General features: G+C 46.3%; 1 protein-coding gene across 1 annotated transcript in view; it reads right to left on the reverse strand.

Annotated features, from left to right (window-relative positions):
• POLA2 (DNA polymerase alpha 2, accessory subunit) overlaps nt 1-19797 on the reverse strand; it is a 51639-nt gene extending 31842 nt beyond the window's left edge. The window contains exons 1-6 of the mRNA XM_025355289.1: nt 19187-19797; nt 14304-14428; nt 13421-13512; nt 12236-12293; nt 4618-4724; nt 1071-1264 (exon numbers count right to left, since the gene is read on the reverse strand). Coding sequence (XP_025211074.1) covers nt 1071-1264; nt 4618-4724; nt 12236-12293; nt 13421-13512; nt 14304-14428; nt 19187-19265 — 655 coding nt within the window. The 5' untranslated portion in view covers nt 19266-19797. The remainder of the gene's footprint in view (nt 1-1070; nt 1265-4617; nt 4725-12235; nt 12294-13420; nt 13513-14303; nt 14429-19186) is intronic.
• Nucleotides 19798-20128: the final 331 nt, after the last annotated feature.

Genomic DNA, 20128 nt, shown 5'->3' on the forward strand with positions numbered 1-20128 from the left:
CTCTGTCACCCAGGCTGGAGTGCAATGGCCGGATCTCAGCTCACTGCAAGCTCCGCCTGCCGGGTTTACGCCATTCTCCTGCCTCAGCCTCCCGAGTAGCTGGGACCACAGGCGCCTGCCACCTCGCCCGGCTAGGTTTTTTTTGTATTTTTTAGTAGAGACGGGGTTTCACCGTGTTAACCAGGATGGTCTCGATCTCCTGACCTCATGATCCGCCCGTCTCGGCCTCCCAAAGTGCTGGGATTACAGGCTTGAGCCACCGCGCCCGGCCCAATCTGGCCAGTTTAAACCTTCTAAAACCCTTGCCAATTTTCCGATATTTGGTTGCTGAACCTGGCCTTCCATCTGGCCACAGGAGACCCCACAGCACAATTCCAGGGAATCGGCATGAACCCCACCCCATCCCCAAGTCTGCCCTTTACTCAAGTCCTCATTGAGGTTTTAGGCAAGTCAAGGCCAACCTGAAGAAGGCTTCTTTTTTTTTTTTTTTTGAGACGGAGTCTTGCTCTGTCACCCAGGCTGGGTGCAGTGGCTGGATCTCAGCTCACTGCAAGCTCCGCCTCCCGGGTTTACGCCATTCTCCTGCCTCAGCCTCCCGAGTAGCTGGGACTACAGGCGCCCGCCACCTCGCCCGGCTAGTTTTTTGTATTTTTTAGTAGAGACGGGGTTTCACCGTGTTAGCCAGGATGGTCTCGATCTCCTGACCTCGTGATCCGCCTGTCTCAGCCTCCCAAAGTGCTGGGATTACAGGCTTAAGCCACCGCGCCCGGCCGAAGAAGGCTTCTAAGGAAGGAGCCATGAATATCTTTAAGTTGAATTCCTTTACATCGTTCGAGTTTTTGCTGCTGGGAATGGTTATGTGCTTTTTAGCCAAGTGAAGTAACTTGGGGCAATCACTGATAGTATTGCCAGTGTCCCTCCACTACTAGGGATTCCATGAAGACATTACCAACTCATATATTCAAAGGCAACCTTGGAACTTGTTCTACCAGCATAGCTGAAGCTTTGTTACTCTAGACCCTTCCAGGTGGTTTTATATCCACCAGAATTTCAAAGGGAAAAACAATCACCTTCTCGAATGTCTGGGAGCTTCTGAAACATGGATTTGTAGCTCCCTGTTAGTACCTCTGGACACCCCAAGACCTTCAGGCTGATGTTTCCAGCTCCTCCTCTCCCAGACCAAGATACTCCCTGTGCTGAGCCGAAGGAGGTAACCACTTCTCCTCGGTTACTTCTTGAGTTGTATTTCTGGGAGGGAGTAGCACTAATTGGAAGCAAAAAGGATTAATATTACTGTGTTCATATCTAAAGGGAGAGAGGAATAACATGAGGTTATCTTTGGAAATGGGACTAGAGAAAAGGAAGGTGACCTCATAGTTTATAAATCGAATCAGTTTAACGGGGTTGGACATACCCAGACCTTTAAGGAATTTCAGGAATGAAGGGTTGAGGAATACCAGGCTGAGGAATACCAAACATTTTTAAAGAAGTTTAGAGACAGAAACGTATTTTAAAAGGTTGTCGTTCTCTTGGCATTAAAACTAAGCAAGGCAAAAAAACCCCCAGATTCTGAATTGATTAAAAGGCAAACTTCAAGTTCCATTTTTCTCTTCTTATGATTTTTTAGCATTTATTGGAACATCATCTGAGCCTGCAACTGTGGATAAGCCAAAATTTGCTGAGCATATATAAAAACTCACAATATGGTTCAAGGTAGAAACAACAATAAAATGAAGTTAAAATTAATCAACTTTCCCCAGTGTCTATAGAGGTGGAGAAGTAATGAATTAACAGTCTGGTGATATGCAAACATTCCCATTTTTCTAGGCTCAACTGCCAAGTTCTCACGTTTCCACTCCCTGACTGGTAAATTACACCTCTAAGAACACATGGATATTGCCGATCTGCTTAGATAACAGTGAAGTCTTCTAATTCTCTGGTTGTAAACACGCCGTACAGAGCTCTATTTAAAACAGGCTTTGTTTAATGCACTGAAACTCTGCAGGAACCAGTTTTATGTGGGGCACCATCGCAATTAATGCCATCATTCTTTCTTTTCACAGAGAGGCTACAGAAAATGAGCTCAATTAATTATCTCAATCTCCAGTGCCACCTCTACCTGAATAATTTAGAAGTTACTTTCATACATTACAAAAGCAGTTTCTGCTGTCAGCTTTATTAATGTGCATTAAAAAATGACTAGGCAGCATTTTGCCAACTTCTCCAAGCTCTTCCCTGGGAAGCTCCATGAGCCATCCATTACAGCAGGCCCTTTAATGCAGCAAGATGCTCACATGAGGACAGCTGTAAACAGATCTACAGGTTTCAGAGCATTGTACTGACATTTGGAGAATATAACTCCTGCAATGGTGCTGGCATGTCCATGAGAGCCATCCCTACATACCCGGTTGCAAAGATGCTCTTGTTAAGCCTAGAAAGCTTTCTTCCAAAAAGTCTGAGAACTTCCCAGAGCAGCAATAGACCACCCTAAAGTAAAACTGTCCTTCAGGCCGGGCGCGGTGGCTCACGCCTGTAATCCCAGCACTTTGGGAGGCCGAGGCGGGCGGATCACAAGGTCAGGAGATCGAGACCACGGTGAAACCCCGTCTCTACTAAAAATACAAAAAATTAGCCGGGCGCGGTGGTGGGCGCCTGTAGTCCCAGCTACTCAGTAGGCTAAAGCAGGAGAATGGCATGAACCCGGGAGGCGGAGCTTGCAGTGAGCCAAGATCGCGCCACTGCACTCCAGCCTGGGCGATAGAGCGAGACTCCATCTCAAAAAAAAAAAAAACAAAAAAAAAACTGTCCTTCAAAATCCAAATACCGTCAGGCACGCTGGCTCATGCCTGTAATCCCAGTACTTTGGGAGGCTAAGGTGGGGGCAGACTGCTTGAGGCCAGGAGTTCGACACCAGCTTGAGCAACATGGTAAAATCTCATCTCTACAAAAATTAGCTGGGCTTTGTAGCATACACCTGTAGTCCCAGCTACGCAGGCGGCTGAGGTAGGAGGATCACCTGAGCCTGGAAGGCCAGTGAGCTATGATTGTGCCACTGCACTCTAGCCTGGGTAACAGAGTGAAAGCCTATCTTAAAAAAAAAACAAAAGAAAAAAGAAAAAAAAATCCAATAACCACTCACCTTGAATGACTGCAGAGCTTCTATCACCAGCTTTCTTTTTTTTTTTTTTTTTTTTGAGACGGAGTCTCGCTCTGTAGCCCAGGCTGGAGTGCAGTGGCCGGATCTCAGCTCACTGCAAGCTCCGCCTCCCGGGTTCACGCCATTCTCCTGCCTCAGCCTCCTGAGTAGCTGGGACTACAGGCGCCCGCCACTTCGCCCGGCTAGTTTTTTGTATTTCTTAGTAGAGACGGGGTTTCACCGTGTTAGCCAGGATGGTCTCGATCTCCTGACCTCGTGATCCGCCCGTCTCGGCCTCCCAAAGTGCTGGGATTACAGGCTTGAGCCACCGCGCCCGGCCTCTATCACCAGCTTTCTAAAGTGACAGAGCTGAAAAGGCTGGGCGCGGTGGCTCATGCTTGACATCCTAGCACTTTGGGAGGCTGAGGCGGGTGAATCACCTGAGGTTAGGAGTGCAAGATCAGCCTGGCCAACAGGTGAAAGAAACCCTGTCTCTACTAAAAATACAAAAATTAGCCAGGTGTGGTGGCGGGCGCCTGTAGACCCAGCTACTCGGGAAGCTGAGGCAGGAGAATCGCTTGAACTGGGGAGGCAGAGGCTGCAGCGAGCCAAGATGGTGCTACTGCACTCCAGCCTGGGTGACAAAGTGAGATTGTCTCAAAAAAAAAAAAAAAAGTGACAGAGTTGAAAAATCTTAAGCTCTGGTTCATCTAGAAGCGATCCAAAGTAGAGGTAATGACTCCTGGCAGTTGGTGCTTCCCTAAAGGGTTAATACTACTGCTCCTGAGCCTCATCTTGATGTGGAAGCTCCTAAAAACCCATCTACTCAGCAGAGCACTTGCCTATGGAAGTCTCTAATATGAGACGTGTCATTTACGGATTTTAAAAAATTACATATGATCTTTGTGGATTTATGTGCAGTGGTGGCAGAGGGACAAAATACCAATTAAGTCAGTGCAGATTCACAGTGACAAGAAAACTCTCAGAAACTAGTTGTAACCTGAGTTTGAAACAATAAACAGGTTACGAAACATTATGAACAAAGGTATGTGCTTTTCTTTAAAAACAAAACAAAACAAAAAAACTTTAGATGAAAAGAAAGAAAAAGAAACCCAACAAAACACAAACAGAAGCAGGTGGAAACCTACTTGCCTCTACTGACAAGACCTGTTAAGACTCTTAGACTTCTGAATAGACAGGTTGTTTTCAATAGAAGGTATCAGTTCCTGATCTAGGAAATGAGCCTTAGAAAAGTGGGTGGAAAGTGAGTTTCCTTAATTACTGTAAGAATCAGTAATTTTCCACAAAGAAAGGGAAAGCAAGGAAGGCAGAGAGCAATAGGCTTTCAAGCCAATTCACTGCAGATGCACATGCCCACCTACAGTTAAAATAAATAACTCTGCTGTTAGCCTTCCTCAGATAGCCAGAGAAAGGGGAGGGGAAGCCAGCTTTATGGCACTTGAATGAATTATGATCCATACCTTGGAGAGAAACTTGATGGTGAGAGGAGCTGATGGGGGCTACGAGTTGATACACTTCTTTTTGTTAGGGGGGTTTCTGGGGTGGAGATAGTTCGCTTCTGAGAACCCTAGGGAAAATAAAAAGGAAAACAAAATCTCAGTCCTACTAGACCCAATACTAATTAAGTGTATAGTTCCTTGGAAGAAAAGGGAGAGCATGTCCAAACGAAGGCACAAAACAGGACTGGGTGGGTTCTCTTCTTAAGGCCCCATCATCCAAGCATAATCTCAAAAAGAAATCTTCAACAACTGTAACCAACATTCAGGATACTGTCCCTATTTTGAAGGCAATTAAGAGAAAGCAAACATTTTCCAGAAAGGACCACCAGGCTGGTAATCTGTCCTGTCAAATCCTTCGTATGTTTACTTTCTGTCCCCACCTCTCTGTTTTCAAACAGATCTGAGTTTTACAATGCATAGTTTTGACCTACGTGTACACATTTTCCTGAGAAGGAATGGGACATTACTACTTACTCTGGTAAAGTATACCACACATTTTCAAAGGAAATGACTCCCGGCAGATAACAGATAACAAGGTTGAGCTCACACTAGAAGAGTTAGCAAACACCTCATTGATGGTCACTCCTTTTTTTTTTTTTTTTCCTTTGACTCATCAACAAGAATCCAAAGATAAGCCCAGAATGGAGGCTGAAACCTACAGTCCAGAGACTCATTGCTCCCTAAAGTCTAGGATAATCAACTGTAATAGAGAAAACAAAATCCTTGCCTGGATAGCAGCCAGAAAGCCAGCTAGTCTGCAGCTTTCCTTGCCCTAGGGCTCCTCCTGGCTGCAAGTTTAAGAAGTTATACTGCCAAGTGGTCAACTGGTAGCAACTAAAGGACAGAATGCCAGAGAACAGATTCAAAACCATCATTAGGCAGCTGCAATGGAAAATAGATTAAAAAAAAAATCCCTTATTCTACCATCCTGATATAATAACCAGTTTTGAATACTCCTTAATAGTATTTTAATATTTTTCTAGGCCAGGGGTGGTGGCTCATGCCTGTAGTCCCAGCACTCTGGGAGGTCAAGGTGGGAGGATCACCTGAGCCCACGAGTTCAACACCAGCCTGGGCAACAGCGAGACCTCACATCTGAGGAGAAAAAAAAAAGCCAGGCATGGTGGCTGATAATTTGCATATTAAGATTACAAATATACAAATTAGTCATAATCTTAGTTTAAATATAAACCTAAGTATTTTATGTGCTGATTTTTTCACTCTATATTAATAATAAATATTTTCCCACACTGTTTTTTTGTTATATATTTTTTTGAGATGGAGTCACTCTGTCACCCAGGCTTGGGCACAGTGGCAAGATCTCAGCTCACTACAACCTCTGCCTCCTGGGCTCAAGCGATTCTGCTGCCTCAGCCTCTCAAGTAGCTGGGATTACAGGTGCCTGCCATCACACCCAGCTAATTTTTGTATCTTTAGTAGAGATGGGGTTTTGTCATGTTGGCCAGGCTGGTCTCGAACTCCTGACCTCAAGTGATCCACCTGCCTCGGCCTCCCAAAATGCTGGAATTATACATATGAGCTACTGCACTTGGCCCAATCTTTTTCCTTTTTTTTTTTTTTCTGAGACGGAGTTTCACTTCGCTCTTGTTGCCCAGGCTGGAGTGCAATGCATGATCTCAGCTCACTGCAACCTCGGCTCACTGCAACTCCACCTCCCAGGTTCAAGTCATTCTCCGGCCTCAGCCTCTCGAGTAGCTGGGACTACAGGCATGTGCCACCACGCCCAGCTAATTTTTGTATTTCTAGTAGAGATGGGAGTTTTGCCATGTTGGTCAGGCTGGTCTCGAACTCCTGATCTCAGATGATCCACCTGCCTCGGCCTCCCAAAGTGCTGGGATTACAGGTCTTTATCCTTTTTAGTAGCTGTGTTATTTGCTTAAATTTATCTACAATGATTTACATAATTCTCAATTGCTGGATTATGGGTTGTTTGTGATTTTTCAGTGATTACAAATAATGCTGATTCTTAGGTGAAAAGTGATTTAGCAAATTAAGATTTTAAATTAAAAAATAAAATAATGCTAAGATGCATATCGTCATGCATAGAGCTTTTCCCATAATTTGAATTATTTCTTCAGAAGAGATTTTTTTTTCCCCTCTAGGGAGAATTACTGGGTCAAAGGATAGAAAAAGATTTTATGAATTTGGCCAGGGATGGTGGCTTATGCCTGTAATCCTAGCATTTTGGGAGGCCGAGGCAGATGGATCACTTGAGCTCAGGAGTTCAAGACCAGCCTGAGCCTGAGCAACACAGTGACACCGTGTCTTTATTTTTTTTATAATTAAAAAAGAGATTCTATAATTTGAATATATTTTCTCAAACTATCCCTCCAAAAGATTCTCCTAATATACAGTGGGCTACAACACTCTGGGGCCAATGTTGTGGGGCAGGGATATTTCGAGAGAATGACAGTCTGTCTCGCAGGATGTGGCAGGGTGACAGCACTTTGGTAAACAAGGCACAGTCTGGTGTTTCGGTCCTCAGCCTTAGGGCTGAAATCCAATAGTGTTCACCAACTCCAGTCCCAGTTCTCAAAGATGCACCCCCTTTAACCAAGCTCATATGATTCATTATTAACACTTAATGCTGGTTTCATCATTTTTTCTTTTTTTTTTTTTTTTTTTTTTGAGACGGAGTCTGGCTCTGTCACCCAGGCTGGAGTGCAGTGGCCGGATCTCAGCTCACTGCAAGCTCCGCCTCCCGGGTTTACGCCATTCTCTTGCCTCAGCCTCCCGAGTAGCTGGGACTACAGGCGCCCGCCACGTCGCCCAGCTAGTTTTTTTGTTTTTTTTTTTTAGTAGAGATGGGGTTTCACTGTGTTAGCCAGGATGGTCTCGATCTCCTGACCTCGTGATCCGCCCATCTCGGCCTCCCAAAGTGCTGGGATAACAGGCTTGAGCCACCGCGCCCGGCCTCTTTTTTTTTGAGACGGAGGGTCGCCCAGGGTGGAGTGCAGTGGCATGATCTCAGCTCACTGCAACCTCCGTCTCCTGGGTTCAGGCAATTCTCCTGCCTCAGTCTCCCGAGTAGCTGGGATTACAGGCATGTGCCACCATGCTGGGATAATTTTTGTATTTTTAGCAGAGATGGGGTTTTGCCATTTTGGCCAGGCTGGTCTTGAACTCCTGATCTCAGGTGATCCACCCACCTCGGCCTCCCAAAGTGCTAGGATTACAGGCATAAGCCACCATGCCTGGCTAGTTTCATCCTTCCTTTCTTTCTCTTTTTTTTTTTTTAAATGGAGTTTTGCTCTGATTGCCCAGGCTGGAGCACAGTGGCGCAATCTCGGCTCACTGCAACTTCTACCTCCCGGGTTCAAGCAATTCTCCTGCCTCAGCCTCCCGGATAGCCACGATTATAGGCGCCCGCTGCCACGCCCAGCTAATATTTTTGTATTTTTAGTAGAGACAGGGTTTCACCATGTTGGCCAGGCTGGTCTTGAACTCCTGACCTCAGGTGATCCCCTCTTCTTGGCCTCCCAAAGTGTTGAGATTACTGGCGTGAGTCACCGCGGTGGGTGGTTTCATCATTTTTAATGATAAATGTAGTCAGCAATGGTACCATATTTTCATATCCTAGGGTAAGCACATTCTCACACCCACAGAGAAAATCAAATTATAACCAGTTTATTAATTTACTAGAAATATAACTGGCCAGGGTATGGTAACGTCAAGTCACCAGGCTAACGCATTCTCTCCCTGTTAGACAGGGACATGGCAGCCAAATCATCAGCAGATTTATGGTGAACACGGAAGCAAAAGAACCGCTGTCAATTGCACAGGAATATTTAATAGTGATAAGCTAAAATCACTGACATATCATATTTACCTTTATAGCAGAAGGACACCTGTTCCTAAGACCTGAGGGTTAGGCAACCTCAGCCTGGCACTGTTTGTATGGAAAGGCCAACCTTCACACTTTGCTTTTTTTTTTTTTTTTTTTTTTGAGATGGAGTCTCACTCTCTCGCCCAGGCTGGAGTGCAATGGCACAATCTCAGCTCACTGCAACATCCACCTCCCGGGTTCAAGTGATTCTTCCGTCTCAGCCTCTCGAGTAGCTGGGATTACAGGCACCTGCCATCATGCCCAGCTAATTTTTGTACTTTTGTAGAGATGGGGTTTCACCATGGTGGCCAGGCTGGTCTCGAACTCCTGACCTCAGGTGATCTGTCCACCTTGGCCTCCCAAAGTGCTGGGATTACAGGTGTGAGCCACCACGCCTGGCCACACTTTGACTATTTTATCATGCTGCCATTGATGCATGGCCTAACAGTGACTGAACAATTTCTACGTGATGGGTACTGTTCTAAGCATTTTATGTATCTCTAGTCCAGACACATAATGTTTGCTTAACATTTCAATCCAACTCATTTAGCGTGGAATTCAGAGTCACAAACTTTTTTTCTTTCTTTTTTTTTCTTGAGACGGAGTCTCTCTCTGTCGCCCAGCCTGGAGTGCAGTGGTGTGATCTGGGCTCAGTGCAACCTCCGCCTCCCAAGTTCAAGCGATTCTCCTGCCTCAGCCTCCTGAGTAGCTGGGATTATAGGCACCCACCACCATGCCCAGCTAATTTTTTATTTTGAGTAGAGATGGGGTTTCACTGGTCTCAAACTCCTGACCTCAAGTGATCCACCTGCTTCAGTCTCCCAGAGTGCTGGGATTACAGGCATGAGCCACTGCACCTGGCCTCACAGTCACAAACTTTGATTCACAATTTAGTCTCTTAAGTATTTCCATAGCAGGAATGGGATAGCCTAAATATGGGATTTCAGTCATTGGAAGGGTATCTACTTGAACAGTAAAATAAGCAAATTTGTACCTGGCTTACTCATCAGTCTATTGATAGCTGGGTTACTATGAGTCAGACTCCAAGAATATGATCAATTCTGGATACATAGACAAATTAGATAAAATTCTGGATCTGTGAAGCTGACAACCAGATAAAAACTGTGGTGGTCCCATTGGTATTGCAATTGAGACCCTATTTGGAGAGTCAACCACACTCCCTTATTCAGAGGTCTTTTAACAACTATTAATGTGCCAGGGTGCTGGGAAAACAGCAGCAAGTAAAAACAAAGTCTCTATTCTCAAGGAGCTTCCATCTAATGGAGGGAAGGCCAACCAAAACAAAAAAGTAAGTATATAACATGTTTGGTGGTAATAAAGCAAGAGAATAATGAGAAAAATAAAGCAAGAAAATAAAACAGAGGAAGGGTTTCGTTCTTTTAGGCAGGCTTGTTCCCTCTGACGAGGAGACACAGGAAATGGACCCATATTTGGCATGGCAGAAGCAGAGAGCAAGGGGCAGTAGGGAAAAAGGACAGAAGGAGGAGGGGCCAGCTCCTACAGAACCTCACACATGCTGGTTCAAACTTTGGGTATTAGGAGGAAAGATGAAAAGTCAGTGGGAGAGATGTGAGCAAGAAAACCTGACCTTTCGTTGGAAAGGAGCACCCTGGCTGCTGGGTGGAGAGCTGGTTAGAGGCGGACATGGCAGAAAGAAGCCAACGGACTAGTTAGGAGGCTGTCCCAATCATTCAGGAGACAATGATGCTGTGGACCTGGTAGTGGCAGTGGAAATGGTGAGAGGTGGCCAGATCCTGGAGAGGGATGTCAGGACTGGTAGCTAAGTTGGACGTGGGGTGTGAGAGAAAAAGGATTTAAGGAGGTCTCCAAGGTTCTTGGCCTGAGCCAATGGAAGAACAGAGGTGTCCTTCACTGGGATATGGACTCGGAAAACCACTTTAGGGGGAAAATCAAATGAGTTACAGTCTCTCCAATCTTAAGAAACTCTAACAAACACCTCATTATTTCTTTTAATATTATATGCACCTGGTTTTGTGCTAGCAACTTCATGGGGCACATTTTTGACCCTCTTACTCTCCACAGGCAAATCTATTTACCTTCTTTCTTCTTGAGACAGGGTCTCACTTTGTCACCCAGGCTGTAGAGAAGTGGCATGATCTCTGGTCACTGATCCTCCTGCCTTGGTCTCCCAGAGTGCTGGGATTACAGGCATGAGCCACTGCACCTAGCCCTTACCTTCTTTCTTATGATGTAATTTACTTTGAACAATTAAAGCTCCCTCCATGTTTGTGAATTTCTACAAATTTATTTAGTTAGTATAAAGAATAATTACTGGGCTGGGCACGGTGGCTCACGCCTGTAATCCCAACACTTTGGGAGGCCGAGGCAGGTGGATCACCTGAGGTGAGGAGTTCGAGACCAGCCTGGCTGACATGGTGAAACCCCATCTCTACTAAAAATACAAAAATTAGCTGGCCGTAGTAGCGCGTGCCTGTAATCCCAGCTACTCGGGAGGCTGAGGCAGGAGAATTGCTTGAACCCAGGAGGCAGAGGTTGCAGTGACCCGAGATCGTGCCACTGCACTCCAGCTGGGCGACAAGAGGAAAACTCTGTTGCAAAAAAAAAAAAAGGAATAATTACCATTACTGAATACATTCCGTGGGGCAATGTAAATTACATCTTTCTTATGATATAATTTACTTTGAATAATTAAGGCTCACTCCATGTTTATGAATTTTTATGAACTTATTTAGTTAGTATAAAGAATAATTACTATTACTGAATACATTGCATAGGGCCTGATACTTTACCTATTTATTTCCTCTTCAGGCCCTCCAAGATGGGGGATGTTGTGCACTGGCTGTCAGCTTCTTGAGGGCAGAGCCCATCCATGTCTGTTTCGTTCACCACTGTTTACCCAGTGTCCTAGTGCAGTATATAGTTGTTGCTGTATAACTGAATGAATATCCTGATATTATGGATAAGGAAACTGGCTCAGAGAGATAAAACAACTCACTCCAGGTCACCCAGGTCTTCTGACTCAGACTTTGAAGGCAATGCTTTTCCACTACTCTACTTGACCTTTCACACTGGGATCCAACACAGAACTGAATTATTCAATTATAGTATAAAACTATGCAACTATTGGCCGGGCGCGGTGGCTCAAGCCTGTAATCCCAGCACTTTGGGAGGCCGAGACGGGTGGATCACGAGGTCAGGAGATCGAGACCATCCTGGCTAACACAGTGAAACCCCGTCTCTACTAAAAATACAAAAAACTAGCCGGGCGAGGTGGCGGGCGCCTGTAGTCCCAGCTACTCCGGAGGCTGAGGCAGGAGAATGGCGGGAACCCGGGAGGCGGAGCTTGCAGTGAGCTGAGATCCGGTCACTGCACTCCAGCCCGGGCTACAGAGCAAAACTCCGTCTCAAAAAAAACAAAACAAAACAAAACAAAACAAAACAAAACAAAAAAAAAACTATGCAACTATTTAAAAAGGGCAATTATGGAGAAATTATATTTATAGAAATGTTTTATGTTGTGCTAAGAAAAGCAGGATAACTATATGTTTATAAGGACTGCCATTATCTAAAACATTTAGACATATGATCAGAAAGGAAGATGTATAAGTGGAAATATAGTAGGAAATGCATGAGAGTGGTTGATTTTTTTCCCTCCGATCTTCAAATGTTGTGATAACCTATTTTAAAATGTTACTTGTAAAATGCGATGTACAAACACTGTTTACTTACCTTTGACGGTGTGGTGTAAGAGTTCAAGAGGATTTCCTCTTCTTCTTCCACTTCAATTCTAAGAACACTGGTTAAGAAAAACAATAATCGCCGGGCGCGGTGGCTAATGCCTGTAATCCCAGCATTTAGGGAGGTTGAGGTGGGCAGATCACGAGGTGAGGAGACAGAGACCATCCTGGTTAACATAGTGAAACCCCGTCTCTACTAAAAAAAAAAATACAGAAAATGAGCCGGGCGTGGTGGTTGGCGCCTGTAGTCGCAGCTACTCCGGAGGCTGAGGCAGGAGAATGGCGTGAACCCGGGAGACGGAGCTTGCAGTGAGCCGAGATCATGCCATTGCACTCCAGCATGGGTGACAGAGCGAGACTCCATCTCAAAAAAAAAAATAAATAATAATAATAATAATAAACTTTCATATAAGGCAAGGGCTAATTGCTAGAAGAAATCTAAATATTAGGTAATTTTTACAATTATTATTATTATTATTGAGATGGGGTTTCCTCTGTCATCCAGGCTGGAGTACAGTGGCCCAGTCTCAGCTTACTGCAACTTCTACCCTCCAGGTTCAAGAGATTCTCCCATCTCAGCCTACCAACTAGCTGGGTCTACAGGCATGCATCACCACGGCCAGATTATTATTTTTTTTAATTTGTACTTTGGCCAGGCAGTGACTCACGCCTGTAATCCCAGGACTTTGGGAGGCCTAGGTGGATGGATCACCTGAGGTCAGGAGTTCGAGACCAGCTGGCCAACATGGTGAAACTCTGTCTCTACTAAAAAAAATTACAGAATTATCCAGGTGTGGTGGCGCATGCCTATAATCCCAGCTACTCAGGAGGCTGAGGCAGGAGAATCACTTGAGATCGGGAGGCGGAGGTTGCAGTGAGCCAAGATTGCACCATTGCACTTCAGCCTGGGCAAAAAGAGTGAAACCAACTCACACACACATAAAAAATTTTGTACTTTTGGTAGAGACAGGGTTTCACCTTGTTGCCCAGGTTGGTCACAAATTCCTAGCTAGGCTCAAGTGATATGCTTGCCTTGGCCTCCCAAAGTGCTGGGATTACAGGTCTGAGCCACCATGCCCGGCCTTATTATTGTGTTTAAATTACACATGCAACTACAGACAAATTATAAAATGCAACATGCAGCTTGGTGAAAAAGACCTTCAGCAGAAAAGGATACAGCTCTTGAATGGAAACAATGTCTCTAGCTCCCGCATGGCCACTGTCCTTGCAGGCACTGTGCCGGGCTTTTGATAATCTTTTGCTCAGAAACTGAAAAAGAAAAGATAGTGAACACTGTACTTCATAGTCAAGTAGTAGCAGAGGTGTTTTCCAAAGCCTTGAGATAATAAAAGGTATTCAAAATATAATCAAAGATCTAACATTCCTCAAAGAATTAAGATACATACAGACTAAAAACAAAGACATCCCATTACTGTCTATAACACATAACAATCCTAACAATACCAACTATTTGGTGAAGACTTATCACCTGCTGGGTGATAGTTTTAAGTGCTGTATGTCCATTCTCATCTCTTTCTTTTTTTTTTTTTTTCTTTGAGACGGAGTCTCGCTCTATCCCAGGCTGGAGTGCAGTGGCGCGATCTCAGCTCACTGCAACCTCTGCCTCCTCTAGGTTCAAGCGATTCTCCTTCCTCAGCCTTCCAAGTAGCTGGGATTACAGGCGCCCACCACCATGCCCAACTAATTTTTGTATTTTCAGTAGAGACAGGGTTTCACCATGTCGGCCAGGCTGGTCTTGAACTCCTGACCTTATGATCTGCCTGCCTCGGCCTCCCAAAGTCCTGGGATTACAAGCATGAGCCACAGCGCCTGGCCCCATTTAATTCTTATAACAATCATAAAAAATACAGATTATTAGCCCCAATGACAGAAGAGGAAACTGAGGCTCAGGAACATAAAGTAGTTTCTCCAAGTTCACACTGGGACTGGAATCCGGGCCTGACTCGAAAGCCCACACTCCTCTCAATAGATCACAATGCCTCCCCTGTAGAGCAGAAATAGAGAATTACATTATTAGTTTGCTTTCATTCTGTTCTTACCTCATGCTCAAAAGAGTTCAGGATCTCTGAGGTAAGGCCAACTTTATGTGTGCTGGTGCAGAAGGCTATAAGCTCGCCTACCATTCCCTCCTCATTCTGTCCATACTGAACACAAAGCTCTACCACTGTAGAAAGGAAAATTGGACAAGTAAAAACTTAGTTCATTTGTCAAAACTTTCACCTAGAAACGCAAAAATAATCCTGGTTTACTCAATCAGCGTTTACTCAGAATCTATTAGTGCCAGGCACTGTTTTGGGCAATGAGAAAACAGAAGCATCCTTGTCCTCACAAAGCTCACTATTGGGGGGAAACAGAAGGGGACAAGGGAAGAATCAGTGGGACCAATTAAAGAATCATGGAAAGGCCCAGGTGAGAGATGATGGTAGCTTGGATCAAGGTGGTGGCAGTGGAGATGGTGAGAAGTGGTTGGACTCTGGACAGGACTTTACATACTGGAAGTGAAGCCAGTGGGATCTGCTAACTGAAGGTATAAGAAAAACAAGGCAAGGATGATGCTGATATTTTTAGCCTGCACAAAGGAAAAGTGGCGTCCCTATTAACTGAGATGGGGAAAAGAGCCGGAGGCACTACTCTGAGGAGAGAGAGGAGATACCAGGAGCTTAGTTTTAGACATGCAGAGTCTGAGGTGCCATTTAGACATCCAACTGAAGACAGTAGGCTGTTGAACAAGCCAGCCTGTAGTTCAGGCAAGCAGTGTGGGCAGAGGTATAAATTTGGGAACCATCAGTAAATACATGGGATACTAAAGCTATGAGATCCCGGGTGAGATCACCAAGGGAGCAAGTGTATCTAGAAGGGAGAAAAGATCCCAGGCTTGAGTCTTGGGGTGCCTTAGGGCCTCTGAGGATGAATCCACAAAGCCTGAGAAGTGGTGACACCAGCAAAGCTTAAGAAAAACTAGCAGTAAGCCAGGCGCAGTGGCTCATGCCTGTAATCCCAGCACTTTGTGAGGTTGAGGTGGGCATATTGGTTGAGCCCAGGAGTTCGAGACCAGACTGGGCAACACAGTGAAACCCTGTTTCTATAAAAAATACAAAACTTAGCTGGGCTTGGTGGCATGTGCCTGTAGTTCCAGCTACTCGGGGGCTGAGGTGGAAGGATTGCTTGAGCCAAGGAGGTTGAGGCTGCAGTGAGCTGTGATTTGCCCATTATACTCCAGCCTGGGTAACAGAGCAAGACCCTGTCTCAGAAAAAAAAAGAAAAATAAAAACTAGTAGTGTCTAAGAAGCTAAGAGAAAAATGTGTTTTAAAAAAAGAAAAAATGATAGTGTCAAGTGCTGGTGCTAATTGCTAATTCAAGATGAGGACTGAAAATTCATCACTGGTTTTAGCAAGGTGAAGGTCACTGGTAACCTTGAGTAGAGAAGCTTCAGTGAAGTGGTGGCAACAAAAGAACTTACTGAAATGGATTTAAGGAGGAAACATTTAAAGATGGCAAGCTCCCCCCACCTTTTTTTTTTTTTTCTGGAGACAGAGTCTTGCTGTCACCAGGTTGAAATGCAGTGGCACGATCTCAGCTCACTGCAACCTCCACCTCCCTGATTCAAGCAATTCTCCTGTCTCAGCCTGCCGAGTAGCTGGGACTACAGGCATGAGCCACCATGCCCAGCTAATTTTTGTATTTTCAGTAAAGACGAGGTTTCACCATGTTGGCCAGGATGGTCTCGATCTCTTGACCTTGTGATCTGCCCTCCTCGGGCTCCCAAAGTGCTGGAATCACAGGCATGAGCCACCGCACCTGGCCGACCCTTTTGAAGTCTGCTCCAATTGGGAAGGAGAGAACTCAAGTGGGAAGTAGGGTCAACAGAGGATTTTAAAGGCAAGATGGAAGCACATTTCTATACTAGTAGGAAAAAAATCTTGTAGCAAGAAAAATAGAAAATATGTAAGACAGTAGAATTACCTGTGATGTCCTTAATTGCGTCAGAAGGAATGGGGTTTAGGACTCAAGTGGAGGGCTTGGATTTTGCTAGGAATATGGAGAATTTTTTCATTGTAATAGGAAAGAAGGCTAGGTATATGTCACAGATATGGGTCAGTGAGACGTAATGGTGGTTGCTGATGGAAGTTTTCTAATCTTCTATTTTTTTCAGCCAAAAAAAATAGAAGTTTGTCAGCTGAGAGTGAGGGTGGGAGAGAAGGATGTTACAGGAGTAGGTGGAAAACAGTCACCTGGAAGACTCTGAAGAGACCAGGGGCCTGGCACAGTGGCTCATGCCTGTAATCCCAACACTTTTGGAGGCCAGGGTGGGTGGATCACCTGAGGTCAGGAGTTCAAGACCAGCCTGGCCAACATGGTGAAACCCTGTCTCTACTAAAAATACAAAAAGTAGGCCAGGCGCGGTGGCTCACACTTGTAATCCCAGCACTTTGGGAGGCCGAGGCAGGATGATCACCTGAGGTCAGGAGTTCAAGACTAGCCTGCTCAACATGGCGAAACTCTGTCTCTACTAAAAATACAAAAAATTAGCCGAGTGTGGTGGCAGGTGCCTGTAATCCCAGTTACTGAGGAGGCTAAGGCAGGAGAATTTCTTGAACCCAGGAGGTGGAGGTTGCAGTGAGCCAAGACTGCGCCACTGCACTCCAGCCTGGGTGACAAGAGAGAAACTCCATCTCAAAAAAACAAAACAACAACAAAAAGTAGCCGGGTGTGGTGGCGTGTACCTGTAATCCCAGCTACCCGGGAGGCTGTGGCAGGAGAATCACTGGAACGCGGGAGGCAGAGGCTGCAGTGGCTGAGATCAAGCCACTGCACTCCAGCCTGGGTGACAGAGCAAGACTCCATCTCAAAAAAAAAAAAAAAAAAGGGCCAGGCGCTGTGGCTCATGTCTGTAATCCCAGCACTTTGGGAGACCCAGGCGGGTGGATCATGAGGTCAGGAGATCGAGAGCATCCTGGCCAACATGGCAAAACCCCGTCTCTACTAAAAATACAAAAAAATTAGCCAGGCATGGTGGTGCGTGCTTGTAGTCCCAGCTACTTGGGAGGCTGAAGCAGGACAATCGCTTGAACCCAGGAGGTGGAAGTTGCAGTGAGCTGAGGACACACCACTGCACTCCAGCCTGGCGACAGAGCAAGATTCCGTCTGGGGCCGGGGGAAGAGACCAGGGAAATATGGTTTACTGTCAGGAAACATTAAGGTGCCATTGAGGTTACTGATGATCCAAAGTCCACAATTCCAAAGCCATTGCCAATTTCGCTCTACATGAGATGAAAGCAATTGGCATCTTGGCCTGAAGTCTTTACAAATCTGGTTCACATAACTAATTTCTCACAAATCTGGTTCACATAACTAATTTCTCTCATGCTGATTTCATGCTTACCACATAAATTTCTGACTATGATCAGGTTTTCCACTTAAGTCTTCTTTTTCTTTTTTTGAGACAGGAGTCTCGCTCTTGTTGCCCAGGCTAGAGTGCAATGGCGTGATCTCAGCTCACCACAACCTCCACCTCGCAGGTTCAAGCGATTCTCCTGCCTCAGCCTCCTGAGTAGCTGGGATTACAGGCATGTGCCATTACGCCTGGCTAATTTTGTATTTTTAGTAGAGACAGGGTTTCTCCATGTTGGTCAGGCTGGTCTCGAACTCCTGACCTCAGGTTATCCGCCTGCCTCAGCCTCCCAAAGTGCTGGGATTACAGGCGTGTGCCACTGCGCCTGGCTAGTCTTCTTTTAAAAAGAGAAGGACGGAGTGCGGTGGCTCAGGCCTGTAATCCCAGCACTTTGGGAGGCCAAGGTGGGTGGATCACTTGAGGTCAGGAGTTTGAGAGCAGTCTGGCCAACATTGTGAAACCTCTTCTCTACTAAAAATACAAAAAAAAAAAAAAATTAGCCTGGTGGTGGGCGCCTGTATTCCCGGCTACTTGGGAATATGAGGCAGGAGAGTCGCTTGAACCTGGGAGGTGGAGGCTGCAGTGAGCCAAGCTCACGCCACTGCACTCCAGTCTGGGTGATAAAGCAAGACTGTCTCAAAAAAAAAAAAAAAAAAAGAGAGAGAGAGAAGGCACTGGGCATGAAGACAAAGTATTCTGGTTTCTGAAACGAATTTCTCACCATAAATTAACATGTTTCATTCTCTTTTTATATATAAGAAGTTCAAAGTGTTGAGTGGTTAAGGCAGGTGCACATTCACACGGATTCCAGAACTTCCATATCTCCCGGGCTTTGCTTCAAATGACTCCTTACACTGATCTACAGCTTGACCAACACGATGGACCCGTATGATGCAGCCCAGGACTCCACGGCAGGACACCTGGCTTCACAGACAGCTCAGGCAATTAGCTTTCCTTGTCTGTTTCTCCATCTGTAAACAGAGGGAGCCAACAAGCTCCCTAAAGCCCCTTCCACAGCTCAAATTCAATTTTAGGAATCCACCTCAAGGGATTCATATTTGCATAGACCACCAACAGCTCCTATAAGAGAACTGATGGATCAGCAGAGGTTTAAGGTGTAGGCTGGAAAGGGAGGAGCCAAGAATAAAAAGCTACATTTCAAAACTCCCACATCTCTTGCTTCGTTACTCGTTACCCGGGCCTCAACAATTCCCAAACTCAGGTGCCACCGGGGCCTAGTCTCGATCTAGCACATCCCAATTCCGCCTTTCGAGAACTTCGAGTTGGTTTAAAATCGTGCTGCATATTCGTATTTTTGATTTGGCATCCAAGCGGTACCCGGTGGGCATTTCAAAGTGCCCACATCCTAAATCTCAAAACTCAGTTTGATTCTTCATCTCACAGCCACCGAGAACTCCGCTCCAGGGGAGGGGGAAATTGGAAGCGCTCCCCTTTCGGTTCTAAGCGCCGAGGAACTCGGGCGAGAGCGTGGAACACGGCTGCGGGGCGGGAAGGGGTGCCGGACTCACATTTCTCAATTAGAGCCTCCTCGCAGTCTAGGCCGAAGATCTGCAGCTCCTCCGCCAGCTGCTGGGGGGATGCGGACATGGTCGCCCAAGCCAGGGGCCGGGGAGCCGGCCCACCCAGCTCCGACCTGTGCCCAAGAAACCCACGGGCCTGGCGAGCGATGAGCGCCTCGCCCTCTTATCCTTCCACCCTCCGCGGACCGTGACAGGAGGTGACTGGCCCAAGCAAGACCTCAGACCGTCAGAGGGCCCCGGCCGTCGGTCACAGAGAAATACGTTTTTTAAAAAATGAAGGGGTGGCCCCCAAACGCCCTGAATGGAGGGAGCAGAAATCTCGAGAGGACGCTTTCCCGGAGAGAACGTCCTGCTTCCTAAAAGCTACCGCTGAGTTTCTCAGTGACGGTGGCAGAACAGAGTGGCCGGGAAAAACCCGCCAAATGGTTTGTGCAGCGCACGCATGCGCGAAACCGGGAGCCAACCCCAACCCTTCCGCTTGCTTTCCTCGGCTCATTCCGGGACCCGACGCGCGCACGCGCGGCCCAGGGCGCGTGCGCATCACCGGGCGTGTGGGCGTCTCTACGCACGCGCCTGGCGGCCAGCCAGTGGGCAGCTGCGCAGTTCTTTCTCACTGGGCGAGAAAGCCGGGTGCGACCCGCAACGCCCCGGGGTTACCTACACGGAAACTGAGTCTGTGTGCGGATAGCTGTTTTCTGGGCATCGGCTGCTCGGTGAAGCTCAGTGGCGCATGTTCGTCACCCTTTTGCCCTGTTCCGTGGTGCGCAGGCGCTGTCGTGCGCGTGCCTTCAACTGTCTCAAACTTACTGTACCCCCTTCTCCATTCCCCTTGTCATCTCTGCCTGTTGTGCCCTTGGTTCATCCTAAAAGAATGGCTTCAGTGAGGAATCTGGTTGCCATGGTTATTATCGTGATTATCACGGTGGTGCC

The sequence above is a fragment of the Theropithecus gelada genome, chromosome 14 (assembly GCF_003255815.1).
Source record: "Theropithecus gelada isolate Dixy chromosome 14, Tgel_1.0, whole genome shotgun sequence".
Taxonomy (NCBI): domain Eukaryota; kingdom Metazoa; phylum Chordata; class Mammalia; order Primates; family Cercopithecidae; genus Theropithecus; species Theropithecus gelada.